General features: G+C 40.6%; 1 protein-coding gene across 1 annotated transcript; it reads left to right on the plus strand.

The window, feature by feature from the left end:
- The first annotated feature begins 2881 nt into the window (after positions 1-2881).
- prlra (prolactin receptor a) lies at positions 2882-17281 on the plus strand. The gene is made up of 9 exons (XM_023419451.2): positions 2882-3087; positions 9340-9430; positions 9713-9845; positions 11481-11650; positions 12795-12961; positions 13208-13349; positions 14412-14508; positions 15012-15081; positions 15192-17281. The coding sequence occupies exons 2-9, from the start codon at positions 9358-9360 to the stop codon at positions 16290-16292; spliced, it is 1953 nt and encodes a 650-aa protein (XP_023275219.1). The 5' UTR covers positions 2882-3087; positions 9340-9357; the 3' UTR covers positions 16293-17281.
- The last annotated feature ends 177 nt before the right edge of the window (positions 17282-17458 follow it).

Below are 17458 nucleotides of genomic sequence, written 5' to 3' on the forward strand. Positions count from 1 at the left end.
TCATTTGCAATGGTTAATAAATGAATGGCTTTATAACTGCATAATAAATCATTTACTAATGCTGTATAGATCATTTATAAGCCATAAATAAGAACAACCTTTTGGGTTCCAAGGTCGTGGAAGATTCTCCTCCTGCATGACACTTTGCTTGTCTTTGACCACTCACCTTCAGGAAAAGGGCTGCAAGGCATCTGGAATCCAGGAATCCATTTATGAACTGCTCATTAACATTTACAGCTGTAGATTTACTATGCAGAACAATTCATTAATATCTTCATCTCCTTGCAAAACTAAAAAATAGAAAAATGTAGAGACAACAGTACAGTAAATGTGAAATGCTATGAATGCATAGAGATGTCTATCTCCTTGAGAACATGAATTCAGTATCTTCAGTGATGGCTGAGTGATTGCTGTTGTTGTGTTGTTGTGTCCCACCAGTGGTCGTGTAGAGTGGTCTTTCTTTCCAATCAGTGTCATGTAAACATAAAATCGAACACACAGCTACAAGACCTTACCCCTGTCTGCACGTAGGCTTTGGGATGATGCTGGGTTGTGTGTGTTCTGCTTTGGGTTTGTTTGGTGGATTGCTTGCTTAGTCAAAGTAGTTCCCAAAAGCGCCGCTAGATGTCACAACATACACAGTCATGATCACCTCATCGTTTGTCCCGGTTTGTCCCTGCACAGCTGATTCCACATGTCCAGTGATTATTTAGAGAGAGACAGAGAGAGAGACAGAGAGAGAGAGAGAGAGAGAGAGAGAGAGAGAGAGAAAGAGAGCGAGCAGATGTCACACGGACACAAACCCAAGTTGCACGCTGTGTTTTGTTGAGGAAGAGGTGGGCCTCAGTCCTTCACCTCTGACTCCTGGTCGTGCCCCAGTCAGTCCTCCTCTTACGCAACAACGCCAGAATCAACGAGCAGGCACAGGCATGTATGCTGACATACCAAAAGTCTCAAACCCATCCATCAACGCATCGAAGAGAAGATGATTTTATTTTATTTTTTTTATTCTATTTTTATTTTTTGAAAAACGGTAATAAATGTTTCGAGCATAATTACTGAGTTCAACTATCTAGCACGTCCTTGTTCAAATGTTCACTGGCATTCATCATGGCCATGTCGCATAATGGGACTTTTAAATCAATGTGAAGAGCAGATGGCCATATTATATAACATTATTGCTCCTAAGTAGAGCTGAAAAGGGGAGGGCCAGAGATTTCCCAAGCCACCCTTGATACGAGGCCATCATTTACTCCGCCCCAAAGCTTGTTTTAATTTTTCTATGCTTCCCCACAAATAGCTGCATTTATTACAGACATTGATGACAGCATGCATCAAGCTTTATAAAGGAACCAGCCACCATAAATACGATTATGGGTGCTTTTCATTAATAAAATATATTAGATTTTTTTTTTACTATTCACACACAAAGGACTTCGTACCTGCCTGTTCTTCATATACATGCTTCTATTGTGACTTTAACAAATAATACAGTAGGCTATAATACCTATACAGTGTTATAGTCTATTGAATATCAGATTTTTTCTTCATTTTCAAAATTTCCCCACATGATTTAATATGATGATAGGCTATTTTAATGCCAATCACACACTGCTATCTCATTTTCTATTTCCAGGAGTTCCAGGCCTCATCTTTCACATGAATGCATATTTGTGTTTTTACGTCCATCCCTGTAAGATCTCTGCAGGTGTGGCCTCACAGAAAGTGAACACAATGAGCAAAAAGGAAGTTCGGTTTAGGAGACAATGATCGGGTCAGAGACAGATCCCTAAAGATTCCTAAAGGAATCTGTTTCTGTCTCCTTCTGTACCCGCCCAGCTGTCTCCCAGAGTTTCCTTTGAAATTATGTGCACTTTGAAATTCATTCACCTTTGTGAATTTCCCACAGCTTGCAGCCTACACATTGTCAATGTGAGCTCATGCTTTTCATACACCTACAGTTGGTGTTAGAATCTTACAAAGAAAATGTACACCTCATGTTTTATCACAGGTTTCGTCAGCAAATGGGGATCTTTCTCCATTTTGCCATTTAGACAGAGATACGCATGGAGATACATACAGTTTAGCCAGTGGGAACATCATGTTCACAGTTACATCCTGTTGTAAATGCTGCAACTCAGGGTGTACCCTTCTTTCACAGGATTTGTGTGTCTCTGTATGTATGATGTGATATCTTTTGTCTTTTATAGAATTAAAACATACACACATAATAATCATTTACATATTCATATCAAACAGTTGTAGAGATAAACTCACATTCATGCATGAATAAAACAGTGAATAAGGAACAGGCTGTGCAGAGAGGGCAGTGGAGGGAGAGAGGGGATGTCAAATATTAGGAGACCTTACTATGTTTACAACTCCCAGTAAGAGGAACCAGTGAAAGAATAAACACTGATTTGGCAGGGCACGGTGTTCTGATTGTCACATCGTGTTTCACAATATTTGTTAATATGTAGAGTGAGGAGCAATCGCTTAGGTAGCAGCAAACAAGCACCATGTGTGAGAGTTGACAGAGAAAACCACCACAGTGTGTGTATATTTGTGTGCACATTTTTTGATTGATTTGCTCCCTCTCTCTCTTTCTCTCTCTCTCTCCCTAAACATAGAGTATTATGTAATTTAAAGCAAACAGAGCAGAAACAAAACAAAACCATTTGCATGACTTTACATTAGGCAACTTTTAAGCTCCCAATTTGTTTTCAATTGTTACGCTTTTGAGGAATTTCATTTGGATGTTTACCTCCTCCAGCATCTCTGTCTCTCCTAGAAACCCAGGCCTCTGGCAACCTACACCGTGGGCGGGGTTTACTCTGAGGCTGGGCTCCTCTGCCCCGCCCTCCACGGGTTCATAGACGCTCAGAGTGGGATGTTGCGATTTCTTCACTGACGGGACGGCTAAGCTAAGCTGCACGGCTCTGTCGGTAATGCATGTGCCCTTGTCTCCTGTCATCATCCTAGTAAACCAGTTACACAAGTCGGTAAGTCCGCTCTTCTGGTAGCCGGGAGCGGAGTCACAACGGCTGAGGCACGGAGGGAGAGACTAGAAACTCCTGTCAGCTGCCGGTAAGTCACAGACTCACTTTCTACATCTAGATAGTATCCTGCCGTCAGGACCAGTTTGAATGACAGGAGACCAAAACACTCTCTTTATGCTTGTTGTTATAGGCCCAAGCAGTCGGCTAATGAACTTTGACGTAGAGATTCCAGGTTATGTGAGTGATTTTGCACAGAGCCGTATTAAAATCTATATCAAACTTGCACATATTGATACTTGTTGTGTCTCACTGACAACATATACAATTACTGTAAAGGGAAATACCAATAAATATCAGCTGTGATGATTTGGTCGCAACTTACTGCAGCAACAACAACAACAACAACTGTTTACACAGCCTAAATGTGATGTCTTCCATGGTCAGTGACAGAGAAGAAGGGTCTTTTAATGACTCCCACAATTTGAAAGGCTATAATGTAAAATCGGGAACAAAAGTGGGGTCCGGGAGAGACCACTCCTATGATCATTTTCTCTTTGCTTTCCTCTGGGATTAAGACATAACCTATTCCCTTGTTGACCACTGACTGATTGGCGGGTTATTTCCTTCGGCCTAGGAGGATGATGATGCTAGGGTGTCAGCAGTTTAATGGGATTTTCATGATGGTGATCTTCTCCTCCTCTGCATGCTTATTGACCTTTACCCCGGCCAGGACGAGGTGAAAGGAGCCACTGGCCATTATAGCACCAAGCTGATCAACTCAATACTGGATTAATTGTTAGGTGCCTGCAGCTTACTGACTCTTTCCACTGTTAGTCCAGCACCAGGGCTTTATATAGGCAAGACAGGGTTGGGCATTGCACATGACTTACAGATGTAATTATTAGGTCAAACAGCTTGATTCAAGCATTAAATCTATTTTGAAGTATTTAAAAGGTCATTTAGAGCAATACATTTCTTGTGTTTATATTTAGTAATGCTTGTTTATGAATAATAATGGATTATTCACATTTAAAGGGGACAGTTCTAAAAAGTGTATCAGTGATAAGTTTGATTAGATCTCCGGATCGGAAAGGCAGCGGTGGTTTTAGCCTTTTGTTAAACCTATTGAAAATGCAGACAACAAAGGTTCATGTGACATAATAGAACAGAAGGTGCACTTCAATATGGGTATTTCTCTATACAGATTTACACGTAAACTCCAGCCCATATCCCATGACAGATGTATCATATTTGTGTTAATACTGGCTGGAAATGAACCTGCAAGCTAACATTTATAATTAAGTGGTTGGTGCTTTGGTGCAGCGAGGCACACAGTGAGCTAATTGGCATCGAAATAAGTTGTGATTCATGGTAATGATTTCTCTTATCAAACACTATGACTACTGTTGTTCTGTAAATCAATTACTAATGCACTCTTCTCAGTTTTTTCAACAAAACAACAGAGGATGTATTCTTTCTTCCCTCTTACCTGTTCATGCGTACATGCACAGTTCAACTATTAAACCCACTATTTCCACTTGATAAGGACAAAGCAGGTGGGGGTGAGTTGGGATGTCATTACACCCACCAACAGAGCCACCTACATAAAAACTATCTCATACATCGGAGTTGTGTCAGGTGAAATCAGATGTTCAAGTGCACCTTTAGAAATGTACAGTTATTGCTTCACCAGGCTAATGCGTCACTTAAACTACTGGAAGCTGCTCTCAAAATCACATCTGTACTGTTACTTCTCTCTTCTAAACACAGGAATTACAGTAGGAGCAATGGCCTCCTGTGGAGACCCTTATCTGACTAACTTATTTCTTGACTTCAATACAGCCGAAGATCAGGGGGCTCATTATTGCAGGTGGCTAAGGTTGTGTCGTTTTCTGTCCTTGACACCTTTTTTTCCCCCACTGCGCAAGTGTTTCAAAAACACAGTAGGGCACAGGATATAGGTTGGCCAATAAAACAGAGGAAGTACAATTTCATGGGCAACACAATCACAGGCAACAATGAAAGTGATGTGCTTACTGTAGCTGGAACAGGATGCTGTTTGATCATGTATGCATGTAAACGCCAATATATTCGCACACTGTGTGTGTGTGTGTGTGTGTGTGTGTGTGCGTGCGTGCGTGCGTGCGTGCGTGTGTGTGTGTGTTTTGTATGCAGAATCTGTGCACATTGTTGTATGGGTTACTTTCTGTGCATTTTGAACCCTGTGTGTGGAGTTAATTAGATTTTGAGTCTTGCCTATAAGGAGAAAATTTATTTAATGGAGCAAAAGATGGAGAATTAAGTAGATCAGAGAACTACACCTGAACATATCAACTGCTGTTAAACTCATACTTATATTGTTATCATTCTACTACAGTTTTTAAGTGCACAAATATTAATCCTACTGATTCTTTATGTTCTGATATTAGGGTTGTATTTACTAATGATGAAGTAAAATCTAGTATAAATCCACACTAGAAGCCACTAGAATCTGTACTGTTCATTACTCCCACTATATAAATGTATAAAACAGAAAGAAACAACTTAAAGTGCAACAGATAGAGAAATATAACAGTAGTGTGACAAAATGTTTGTCCTGAGGGTGACAATAGAGAAAAGACAAAAGAGTTTATCACCTTTGGAGCAGTTTCATTGCCATGAAATTTACTCATTAACTTGAAGTTCTGGATCTTGTTTACTGTTGCTCTCTTACCTTGTCTACCCCTATCAGAAAATTAATTCTTAGAAAGGCGCTGGTGCTGGTGATCAAACCGGTTTTTTACATTGTTGGGAAGTGTTTAGACTGTTCCAGTCTGAGCAGGAGTACAGGTCAAGGTTTTTATATGAAAGCAGTTTAAGTGATCCCTGGCATCTGTTGTACACATTGTTCACCCAAACTGTGCAACAGCTCATGGTCAAATTTACAAAGTGCAATATACAGTATCTATATTTTCTGATAAGAGGACAGTTTAGTAAATGTTACGTCAATGAACCACATTTCTGTCATGCCATGACAACCTGCTATTCTGCTTGTGGGCTTTGAGTTATGGCAGTGGCTACAGCAGAGTGGTAAAACCCTTATGGATGGGAGTTTTTATGCTCTGCCTTTAAATGAAGCAACAGCTAACATGTAAACAGTCCCATTAACTCATTTTATGTGTGCTGCATATAAAGAGCAAGTTAATTTAAAACTGAAATTCATGACTGTGCAGTAAATCATTAAGGATATATTGTTAACTTTGTGCCTTTGTTTTGTTCTGTACCCTTCCAGAAGGTAGAACTCTTAAAAATTGGTCCTCTGTAGCTCCACTGCCACTGTGTTCATCTCTGTCGGCCGGCTCTCTTAAGAATGCGGTGACCCGGAATGAGAAAGAAACATTATTAACCACGTTTGCAAAGGTGGGCTGTTCCGTACAACCATGCTCGAGGGGATAATCTCGCTTCGCTGCACACATTTTACCTCAAAGGTCATTTGACACGTCCTCTCTCCTCATCTTTTGAAATTGAGAGGCCACTGATGAACACAAACCATAAATGATTCATTTTCACTATGCTGAAATTAGGTCTTAACCCCATTTTTTTACATACATCACACTCTGTACATTGCGCTTGGAAATAATGCCACAACCAATATACTGTATTCATCTGGTTTTTATTCGCCTCAAAACCAAACATCCTCTCTTTATTTTTCAGAGCTGAGGAAATAGGCCATTAAATGTACCTATTTATTTACAGATCAGGCAGGTACACTTCTTGGCATCGTTCACCTGCTGTAAAAGCTTGTGCTCAATTTCGAGACATGAAATCTGTATATAATTTTTTTTAAACCACATATGTGTAATTTTATCCGTAGTACATAAGGCCACCATGTTATGTACACCTGTGAAGCAGTAGGTCGGAAAACAGGCAGTTAAAAGTACATTTGATTTCTATGATGAAAACAAACGTGAAGGGAGATAATGGTATAATTAACAAATAAGACACGGGCTGAGTGCTACAGAGGTAAAACTGAGTTTTTTTTTTTTTATTTGTTTGTTTGTTATTTAAGTAGAGTATGTGCTCCTGCTGCGGATCCATATAACATCGTTTAAATTTAACATTCAGACAATTATTATCTTTGAGGGAAGAGCTTCGCACTATTGGCCAGCACTTTCCCAGCTTAGCAGCTTATTCAGTTTGGGCTACTGGTTACGTAAGAAGGCTATATGCAGCAGGAAGCTAATCCAGTGCAATGACCTTAATGCCAATTATCAGATCATGGTGACGTTATTGAAATTAAGGCACCATAATGAACTTGCTTAAAATCTTTGTGATATTAAGGAAGTGTAACAGCCTTAAAACAAGCTGCCATCACAGATCCTTCATCAGGTGGCACAACACGAGTATGACATGGATGCGGTTTAAGTTAGCTTAGCAGTAGACATGATATAACCGCACACAGGCAGCCACACCCCTCAACAGCCTTGCAGCATGTTATTGATGTGGAAATTACCTGAGGGCTTATTTCATATTGTGAAATGCTCACAAACAAAAACACTTAGCTGCAATTCAAAAGCAGTCAGTAGTTTGTGTATGCTGGAACATGTCTTTAATGACATGTTGTGTTGTACTGACATTCTTAGAAATACACCACATCCTGTCCTCGATTTCATTGTAGTGGACCTATGTTTCCACCAAAGTCCATGGCTTATGTTTTACACAGCACGGGCCCTCTTGTGTCACAGAATATCATGCTGGTGGAGAAGAGCACTATAAAAGCTTTGTTTTTTTTCCGAGGGAAGAATGGCTTACTGGCTTAAATAAGAAGCAGCCTCCACATATTCTCTGGCTTCATATTTCTGTTCATAAAAGCATTTGATATTCCATTTCCTGGCTCCTGTGTTATCAGACTTTTTTCTGCAAAACATTCTTTTTCTTTTTCATATTATAAGATAAATTTAGACTCAGCTGTATTTCATTCAAAAACATTCCTGAACGCAAATATACACCTGTTTCCTGGCAGTGATGGACTACAGCAGGTCAAGATGTCTCTCTTTGTTCAATATGTCAGAAAAAGTGAGGGAGCATGAGCTTCCTGCCAGCTTTCAGTTTTCACTGATGCAACATCAATTCTCCCTTTTATTTACCCTCTATATCACATCCCCCCTCCTCCTATATTCTCCATCCCTGCTTGTCTTTTCCCTGGGTTTAGAGATGAAGGGTCATGCCGAGTAATAATTCTAAACATCTGCACATGGCTAGGGAAAAGCAGATTTCCAAGTCATGCGAACAGGAGTCTGGCTGGCCGGCAGCAAACCAGCTTCCTGCTGTGTGTGTCTCTGTTGTTGAGGCAAAAGCCCCAACTCAGGTTATGCAATCAGTTATGCTGCATGTGCCAGCTGGTTGAGGTAGTCAGAAATGGAGAGGATGTTTTTTTAATCCTTAGTGAAATAGCATACATTCTCTGTAGAAGATTGTTTTCCTTTCAGCTCATCACATTTATGCCCTGTATTCAGACTTTGTGTCATTTTAGTACTCATCATGTCTGTTAAGGACATGGGTGTTCTGTTGAAGTTGAATGACAGGATTCATTCAGTAATGTCCTCAGACTGATTCTGTATCACTGCTGAAATGTTTTCTAAGCATCAATTAGTCTTTAGCTCTGCAGTGGGGTATCCACTATTTCTTCCGTCACGTAAACCTCAGTAACACCTTGAGGGAATTTCTTCAGATTTTGCGCAACCATTCACTTGGAGTCAGAGATGAACTGATGAACTTAGATTTTGGTAGTCAAAGGTCAAAGGTGAAAGGTCATTGTGATCTCTCAAAACATGTTTTTGGCCATAAATCAAGAATTCATACACTAATTGTGACACTATTTAGGATAAAATAGGATAAATAGGACTAATAGGAAAAAATGATGAAATGAGGATATTTTATATCAAAAAGGTCAAAGGTCACTGTGACATTATAATGTTGAAAGCAAAAACGCGTTTGGTGATTATTCAACGCTGTAACTCAGGAACAGAAGTGGGGATTGTGACTATATTTCCTGCAACTTGACTGGTTGGGAGAGGTATACAACCGCAAGGCAGTAATTCTAGTTTCTCTTCTAATTGTAACTGTTCACCTTTGGATGACCTCCTTTTATATTGTCTCTTCCTAATATTGTCTTCAGGGGCTTTGACTTCAGTGTCAATGTCTCAGCTGCAGTAGGCAAACATGTTGTGAGTCAATACATGGTGTGCAGCTCTGCTGTTGCGGTGGACAGCATCAAACACTGTGGGCCATGTGAAGAGAACAGATCAGGCAGTTTCCCTACCTTCACCTTTCGTTGTTTGTTTTGTCTTCAATCTAACAGCCAAGGCTTTGTGGTGCCATGATGATGGAAGTCGTGGAAGCTATCCTGTTGTTGTTGCTGCTTTTCTTCGCGCCACATGCAAAGGGAACGCGTAAGTGTTTGCACATAGTGAGGCTTGACACACAGCCTCAGTGTCTTCTTTCTAGTTTCTGGCATTGAGTTAAGACATCTGAGAGGTGTGTGGTGGTTGGTTGGCTGCTCAATTAACAGATGATAAGTAACAGTGTTATTTATTTGTGGATGTTTTTGTGGTATTTGCACAATTCAAATCAAAATTTTGTTATATGTTGTTACAACACACCCCCTTTAGTGTGTAATCTAGTAATTACTTTCTCTTCCTTTTTTTTTTTTACACGTTCCTGTCTTTCTATAGGCTTCAGCCCGCCAGGGAAGCCCGAGCTGACCAGATGTCGTTCACCTGAAAAAGAGACCTTCACCTGCTGGTGGAAGCCAGGCTCCGATGGGGGACTGTCCACCACTTACGCCCTGTACTATCGCAAAGAAAAGTGAGCGGCTCCCAGTATCATGCAGAATTCACTCATTCACTTCATTTCGTTTAATTCTGGATTTTGTATTACTTTACCGATAAGTGACATGGATGAATCTTTCATCATCATGATAGAGGTCTAGGGTGGAGGAGCTGGTTTGATCTCAGTCAAGAATGAGGCGCTCTGCATGTATCATCATCACATCAATATACATGTCGGAGGAAGAAGAATAGAGCATAGTTGTGTTCGTGGCTGTGAATTTTAAAATATAGCTAATATCTTGAAGCTCTTCAGTTGATTCTAGTATGATCAATATCCCATTACTGCTCAGACCAAACCAGAAAGATCTGAAACTTTGTCTGAAATGTCAGTATAGATAAATCTTTGGCTCTTAATATCCAACATCTGTAGCAAAGGCACAGAGGTAATTAAATCACCATGCAGTGGTTATTTAAATATATTGGAGGTTTACAAAAGAGATGATTTGGAAGAGCGATATCATTTTTTTTTTATTCAGTATTTGTAAGGAATGTGTGTTCTTCTCCAGAGTCATAGTAAATGGAGACGATGATAGCAGAGCCCACGGCTCGGAAAACATTCTTAGTTTTTATTATAGATTCTCTTGAAAGGTGAGGTGTAGAAAAACATCCTTAAAAAATAAAGAAAGAAGTAAAATAAAGATCAAATAAACACTTCATTGTGTCATGGGTTTGAGTTTCTTGAGTTGCTCATCCATCCGTCCATCCATCCTTTCATTCATTCAGTGCAGTTGTGCCTCATCCTGTTTCCCATTATTAGCTCCCCAGTATATATATACTGGTCCATTTGCACTTGTTCTCTGCCACATTGTCTCTGTGGTACGTGCCTTAGCTTCACAGTGCTCTGTTCTTTGCTTGTCTGTTTTGATCCTGATCATGTTTTTTTTTTTTTTCCTCAGTCTGACTCTTTGTTTCTTTGATACCCTGCTTGGATATTAGTATCCTTGCTTCTTTTTCCTACTTTTACATCTGCTTTTACATCATGCTCCCTTTTCTGCTTTCCATTCTGCATTCGATTTTAGTTTACTTTTATATTCCCATAAGAAGAACGTTACTATGTGCAGCCATACAGTAAATTTACTGTGCACAAGGGCTGTTCGATATGATACATTACATGAGTCAAAAAACATCTTAGAGACGAGGCAAACCTGCAGTCGGAGACACAGTTGTGTGGGAGCTTCTAAATTTGACCTGAAAAAGAAGATACAAACCCAACATTACACAAGATGCAGATGTAATAGGACTGTGTAAAATGAGTACAGCTAACAAAAAGGCTATTTGAGAGTGTACAAAGTGGGGAAAAAAATTATCATTATCCTTTAAACATAGCAGTTACCCACTCAACTCTTTTGTTGTAGTTTGTGACTCAGAACTTTTCCTTCCATTCCTGTCTGCAATTCAGAAAAACATAGCCATTCATCTCTCTTTCTGTGTGTCTCATCTTTTCCTACACACACACACACACACACACACACAGATACACACACACACACTCACACATAAGCACAAAGTACCAGGAGCTCTGGCATGAAGAATACACGCTGTTCTTTAGAAATAATACAGTTTAGTACATGCATACATAAAGTTTCATACCGTTCCCCTGTCTCTGTTGCAGCTCTGAGGCAGTGTACGAGTGTCCCGACTACCACACAGCCGGGGAGAACTCCTGCTTCTTTAACAAGAACGACACGTCCATCTGGGTCAACTACAACATCACTGTGGTGGCCACCAACGCACTGGGCAGCAACTTCTCCGACCCCGTGGACATAGACGTGGTCTACATTGGTGAGGGAATGTGTGCTACCTTCTTTTTTTTTTTTTTAATTTGTTGTCATGGTTTTTAACGTGCTGTTCGAGACACAGTTTTCCCCCATGAGGTTTAAAAAAATATATATTTTAACACACTCACGCAGCTGCTTAGTGGCACACTGAGTTACACTGGAGCTAATGCGCTCTGAGTGCACTAACCCTCCCTCTATACAGCTTATTCCTGTGTGCCGTAGACCTCAGTTATTGTCCAAAAACTATTAATAAAGTGTCAAGCCAGAGTGTTGCGCTGGCTGACATAGAGACACTGCAGTTTATTTTGAGTCGTACATATCCATACCATCCTGCTGCCAGAAATACTCACCAAGGTTAGACCTTACTTAATCCACAGCTGAAAATAGTTCCCAACAACTGCACCATTCTCTCCTCTTTGAGGAGTATATATTAAATTGTAAATTTAATTGTATATTTAATCAGAGACATCTGATTAAATATACATACTGGGCAGATCTACTTCACATTATGTAACAATATATGAATATTGTATGAGGTGTGGAATAAGTCCAGTGCTGTCATGCTGCTAAATACAAAACCATGTTGTTTGGTTCATGAAATATCCAAAAAGGAATGTAAAGTTAAAGAACTAAAAGACTTAAATTATCCACTTTGCCCTTGAAGCTGCTTATCTGAAAATGTTCCTCTCCCCCTTTGTCTCTCGCAGTTGCACTGACCTGGTTTGTTTATCCGTCCTAAGAATGATCTGTTTCCTTGTCCTCACAATTGTCAACTTTGTATCTCCAAGAAGATAACTTAAAGCCATGATGTTAACATTTATCTGAACCACGATGTCACATGTGTCAATAAATATTTGGACAGCCACTCCTGCAATGACAGTGTTCAGTCGCTGGAGGTGTGCATTGGTTTACTATTACACAGAGGGAGAGACATAAACAAACTCAAGAAAACTAGTCTAGCCTGATTCCTTACGCGGTTAAAGTCGGCTTCTCTTGTGTTTCTGTGTTAAACATTATCATCCAATAAAAGTCTCTTTGCCCTCCTCCCTCTCAGTCACACAAAACACATCCTCTCTCGTTCACATTTTCTCTCTCTCTCTCTCTCTCTCTCTCTCTCTCTCTCTCTCTCTCTCTCTCTGTCTCTCCAGTCAAACCTAATCCCCCAGAGATGGTGACTGTCACTGTAATGGAGGACAGGGGCTGGCCCTTCCTCCGGGTGTCATGGGAACCACCACATAAGGCTGACACCCGCTCCGGTTGGATCACTCTCATCTACGAGCTCCGTGTCAAGTTGGAGGGAGAAGATGACTGGGAGGTACGCAGCTCGTGGCCCGGTGGTTTAAAACGTTTGTCTTTCAAATGTGAAACCTGAGTTCAAGCCACATGTTGGTGAAGTGTGCAGGAAACTTAATAAATTTTGCCCAGGGGAAGTGTCTGATTAGTTTCCTCTTAAACCAGATAGTCTTAATTTGCATACCACACAGCATTTACAATCCACTGTATATATTGACAGCTTGAAGGACTGACTGGACGTTGTCATTTGTGCGTGTTGTGTTTTCAGATGCACCTTGCAGGCCAACAGAAGATGTTTAACGTTTTCAGTCTGCGGTCAGGTGGTAGATACCACATCCAGGTGCGCTGTAAACCTGATCATGGCTTTTGGAGTGAATGGAGTTCCACCTCCGAAATCAAAGTTCCTGACTGTAAGATTTCAACCAATAATTATCTACAGTACACTACACTACACTCCTATGCTATAACATGTATTTTGTATAAGGTATATTAATTCATGTATTGAAGGGGTAGTTCAACAGTTTGGGAAATATGCTTTTTCACTTTCTTGCCAAGAGTTAGATGAGAATATCAATAGGCCTACTATTCATGTTTAATCCGTGCAGAACACAAAATGTAAAAATGACACATTGTGTTTTTACGAAGGTTGTGGTTATGTGCCAGACTGTGGTAGAAGTAATACCACAGTTCACCCCTGAAACCGCAATGTGTCATTTTCACATTTGCTTTTTTGTGTGGGTAAAGATACTCACTCACACGTTCACTCCTGCTCCAACCTGCGCTTCCGCCACGCTGTACAGTTCTGGTCCAGTCTCTGGGCTGGATTGTAGCTGAGTCCCAACCCCCCGCAATCCTCCGAGAGATGGCGGTTATGTGGTCAAAACAGCATGGTCATTGCTTAAACTGGTGGCTGTGCAGTGAGCTGCAGGAGTCAGGCATTGGACGCCCCTAAGGTACCACCTCAGGTCTCCTGTCCTTCACAGACAGTTGGCGTCAAAGGCGTCCACATGTCCTTCCAGGTCTCTGAATTGTACAGCAAGACAGATGGAACCAGGCTGTTGTAAAGCCACAGTTTGATAGTCTGTCCTTAACATGGAGGTGGTAGTGGCATGACTGATGCTGGGTAAACAAACAAAACATAAAATGTTAATAAGTAATCCTAAAATATGCTGGTAGGTGTATTTTTGACCTTAGGATGCAGGCAGGCTTGCTGTTTCCCCATGTTTCCAGTCACTAACCATATCCTAACTCCAGCCCCACACTAAACAGAGAGATATGAGGGTCATATTAATCTTCTCATCCATCATATTTCCCGAATGGGGACTATTCCTTTAACTAAAAGTTGAAGGAACATAAGCAGGATGACTATGTTACTATGCATTAAACTTCTTTAATATCCTATAACAGTAATCACCATAGGAATGAGGTTGTATGCTGTGTTGTAGCACTTATGTTGTTATGCTGTCTTACAGATTTCCATCGAGAGAAATCAGTGTGGATCCTCATTGCAGTCTTTTCTGCCTTCATCTTCCTCATCCTCACATGGTTGCTACACATGAACAGCCACAGGTAAAAGAGGGATCATGAATTCCTTATGCAATTCTTTTGGTCCAATGTAGCATACTGGGATGTTGTCATATTATATGCTACAGAGGCTCAGAACAGTCATTTCTTTCTTAGCACAGAAAGACATCATTCACATTCATGAATTTTCATTAGTTTGTAAGGAAAACAATATGTTTACAACTTTGTGGGCAAGTTCACAGGGCAAATTGTGAACTTACTGTCTAGAGATGGTGGGATACTTAAGTGTTTACTTAAATAAAGTATTTTATTTCAAGATTTTTCAAGAATTGTCAATTTGTCATTGCAAGATGAAGTAAAACCTACACTGAAACAGTTTAATATCTTAAGATAATTTCAATAGTCATCATAAAATAAAAGGCCTTATGTAACTGCTGCCACTATGGGCTTTCAGGGTATACAACAAGTGAAATGTTATTGTTATTTATTGATTTTCATTTGCTGCTCACAAGCCCTGACTTTGAAACCCTTTTTTTTCATGTGATAAGTCTGAAGCACTGTATTCTGCCACCGGTCCCTGGTCCTAAAATCAAAGGATTTGATAAGCAGCTTCTCAAGGTAAAGCAGCAACATGTTGAAAAATGTTTTGATGCATACACTAAGTATCTAAATCAAATAACCATATTTACAAAGACAAACTATTTCTGATGGATTTCCTCTGTGTGTAGAATGGCAAGTCTGAGGAGATCTTCAGTGCACTGATGGTGTCTGATTTCCCCCCAACTACGTCATCCAATTATGAGGACTTGCTGGTGGAGTACTTAGAGGTGTATGTACCCCAAGAGCAGGAGCTGATGCTGGCAGAAAGCAAGGACCTACTCGATAGTTGTCTCAAATCTGAGGGCTCCACATCTGACAATGACTCCGGCCGGGTCAGCTGCGACAGCCACACTCTGCTGATGGATAAATGTGGCGAAGCAAAAGAAGAAGAGAGGCAAACAGATCAGGAAGACAGTACGTCAGAAACAAAGTCACAAAGGCACCGGAGAGACTGGGACGAGGACGCGTTGACCTATGCTCATGAAGACATGGTTAGCCCTGACAAGTCCAGTGGACGAGTGAAGACCTGGCCTTCTGTGTTTTCTCCACTGCCTCAGTACAGCTCAAGCCTTCCAGACCAAATGAGCTCACTTGAGATTGCCAAACAGCACTGCCACTCCGACAGCCTGTTCTCCCCAGGCTCCACTTCCTCCTACCTCACCCAACCTGGCCAGAGCACCAAGGAGGCTCTCGGACCGAGCTACTGGGAGTTCTCCTTTAGCAACAAGCAACCTCATTCAGTACTTCCCGAAATGCAACCCTGCTGGCAGCTCCAGGCCCACAGTGATGTCAACATCTCCAGCATCGGCCGCAAACAGGCACCTGCTGGTCTGGAATCGCCTGCTCTCCGGCCCACTGGCTATGTCGAAGTCCAGAGGGTCAACGAGGAGGACATGGTGCTTCTCCAGCCCGTTGTGTCGGACCATGGCTATGGGGAAGGCTACCGCCAGATGCGCCAGCAGGAGGACTACAGCAGGGTGAAGGGGGTGGACAGTGGCAACATGCTGCTGCTCCAGAGAGAGGTGATGAAAGAGGAGGTGTGCAGGTGCCCTTGTGAGGACGGGGAGACTAATGGAACAACAGACACCTGCTACACATCGTCCATCAGTACCACTACCCACAAGCCTACAGCTCTCTTTCACACTGCCACGCCGATCCAGGACGAAATGGCCCTGGCAGCGAGTGGTTATGTTGACACTGCCACCGTGTTCACACTGCGTACTTACTAGATGCTCCATAAGCCCAGCGGGCAGGTCTAGGACATTACAGGACCTGTTTTAAGCAGGGACTTAGACCAAAAACAAAAACACTAACACTGGCAATGAATGACTCCTGCAAAAAATGGCTGCAAACACAAAATTTTACTGTCACAGAATTACTGTTATTTATTTTTCCTCTCATGTAAGAGATGACTTGTTTAGAGACTCTCTTATTTTTGAGAATCCCAAAGTATGTGAATAATAATCGTCATTCAACTTTATAAAGAATATGATTGATTGTAAAAAATTATGTGGTACTACATGCTGTCATTATGAGTAATTATATGTTTGTCACAAATCTTTTACTCAATCACAGGCACTTTTTCTCATGTCATGAACTTTTTTAATATATTTCATGAGATTTACTGATGTATACTGGTGTAATGTCCATATCTATTCAAATTATTTGTGTAAAATCAAAATTGCAGGAAGCTCAAACAGATGTTTTTATTTTTGTTTCCGTTTTTGTATGTGCAAATTTCCTCTGCTCCCTGTGGAACACTACGTCTTAAAGCTGCTTCTGGATCCAACACAGAGATATATATATATAAATGTATATATTTTGAGATTTTGTTTCAAGAAGAAGAAAACCGAACTGGAATGTATTGCTTAATTTTTCATTCAGAGACTATTTTGTGTATACATTTATTACTACTTTAATCGGTTAAGTGGTAAATTTGAAAAAAAAAAGTTATTTCTACAAAAATTTTTAGGTTTTGGTTTTTTTGGATGGGAAAATAGTATGATACTTGGTTAGCCATGTACAGCACTAACCTTAAGTGACTCCGTCTCTGTTGTTGAACAGTGATAAATTGCTGTGTGTGTGTATATGTATCTATGTATAGTTTTGTAAACAGTCAACCAGCCACACACAAAATGCAATTTGAAACAGCACTCAAATCTTTTTGGACAGATTGCTGTAAGAATCATGCTTGTAATAAATTTACAATATACAGTAATGGGATTTTGATTTTGATTCCGTTTCTATATGATTACAAGTACTGTATTGATATGTACGTGCTTGTTGTAGCAGACAAATCAGTTAACTAATCACTTCAGGTTTAGAATACTGTGGTGTATAGTGGGAGAATATGGGAACCCATATAGGAAATTTTTTTTCCCTGGGGTTCCATAGA

Source organism: Seriola lalandi, unplaced genomic scaffold (genome assembly GCF_002814215.2).
Source record: "Seriola lalandi dorsalis isolate HSWRI2012SDOR001 ecotype SW California unplaced genomic scaffold, Sedor1 jcf7180002054606, whole genome shotgun sequence".
In the NCBI taxonomy this organism is placed as follows: Eukaryota; Metazoa; Chordata; class Actinopteri; order Carangiformes; family Carangidae; genus Seriola; species Seriola lalandi.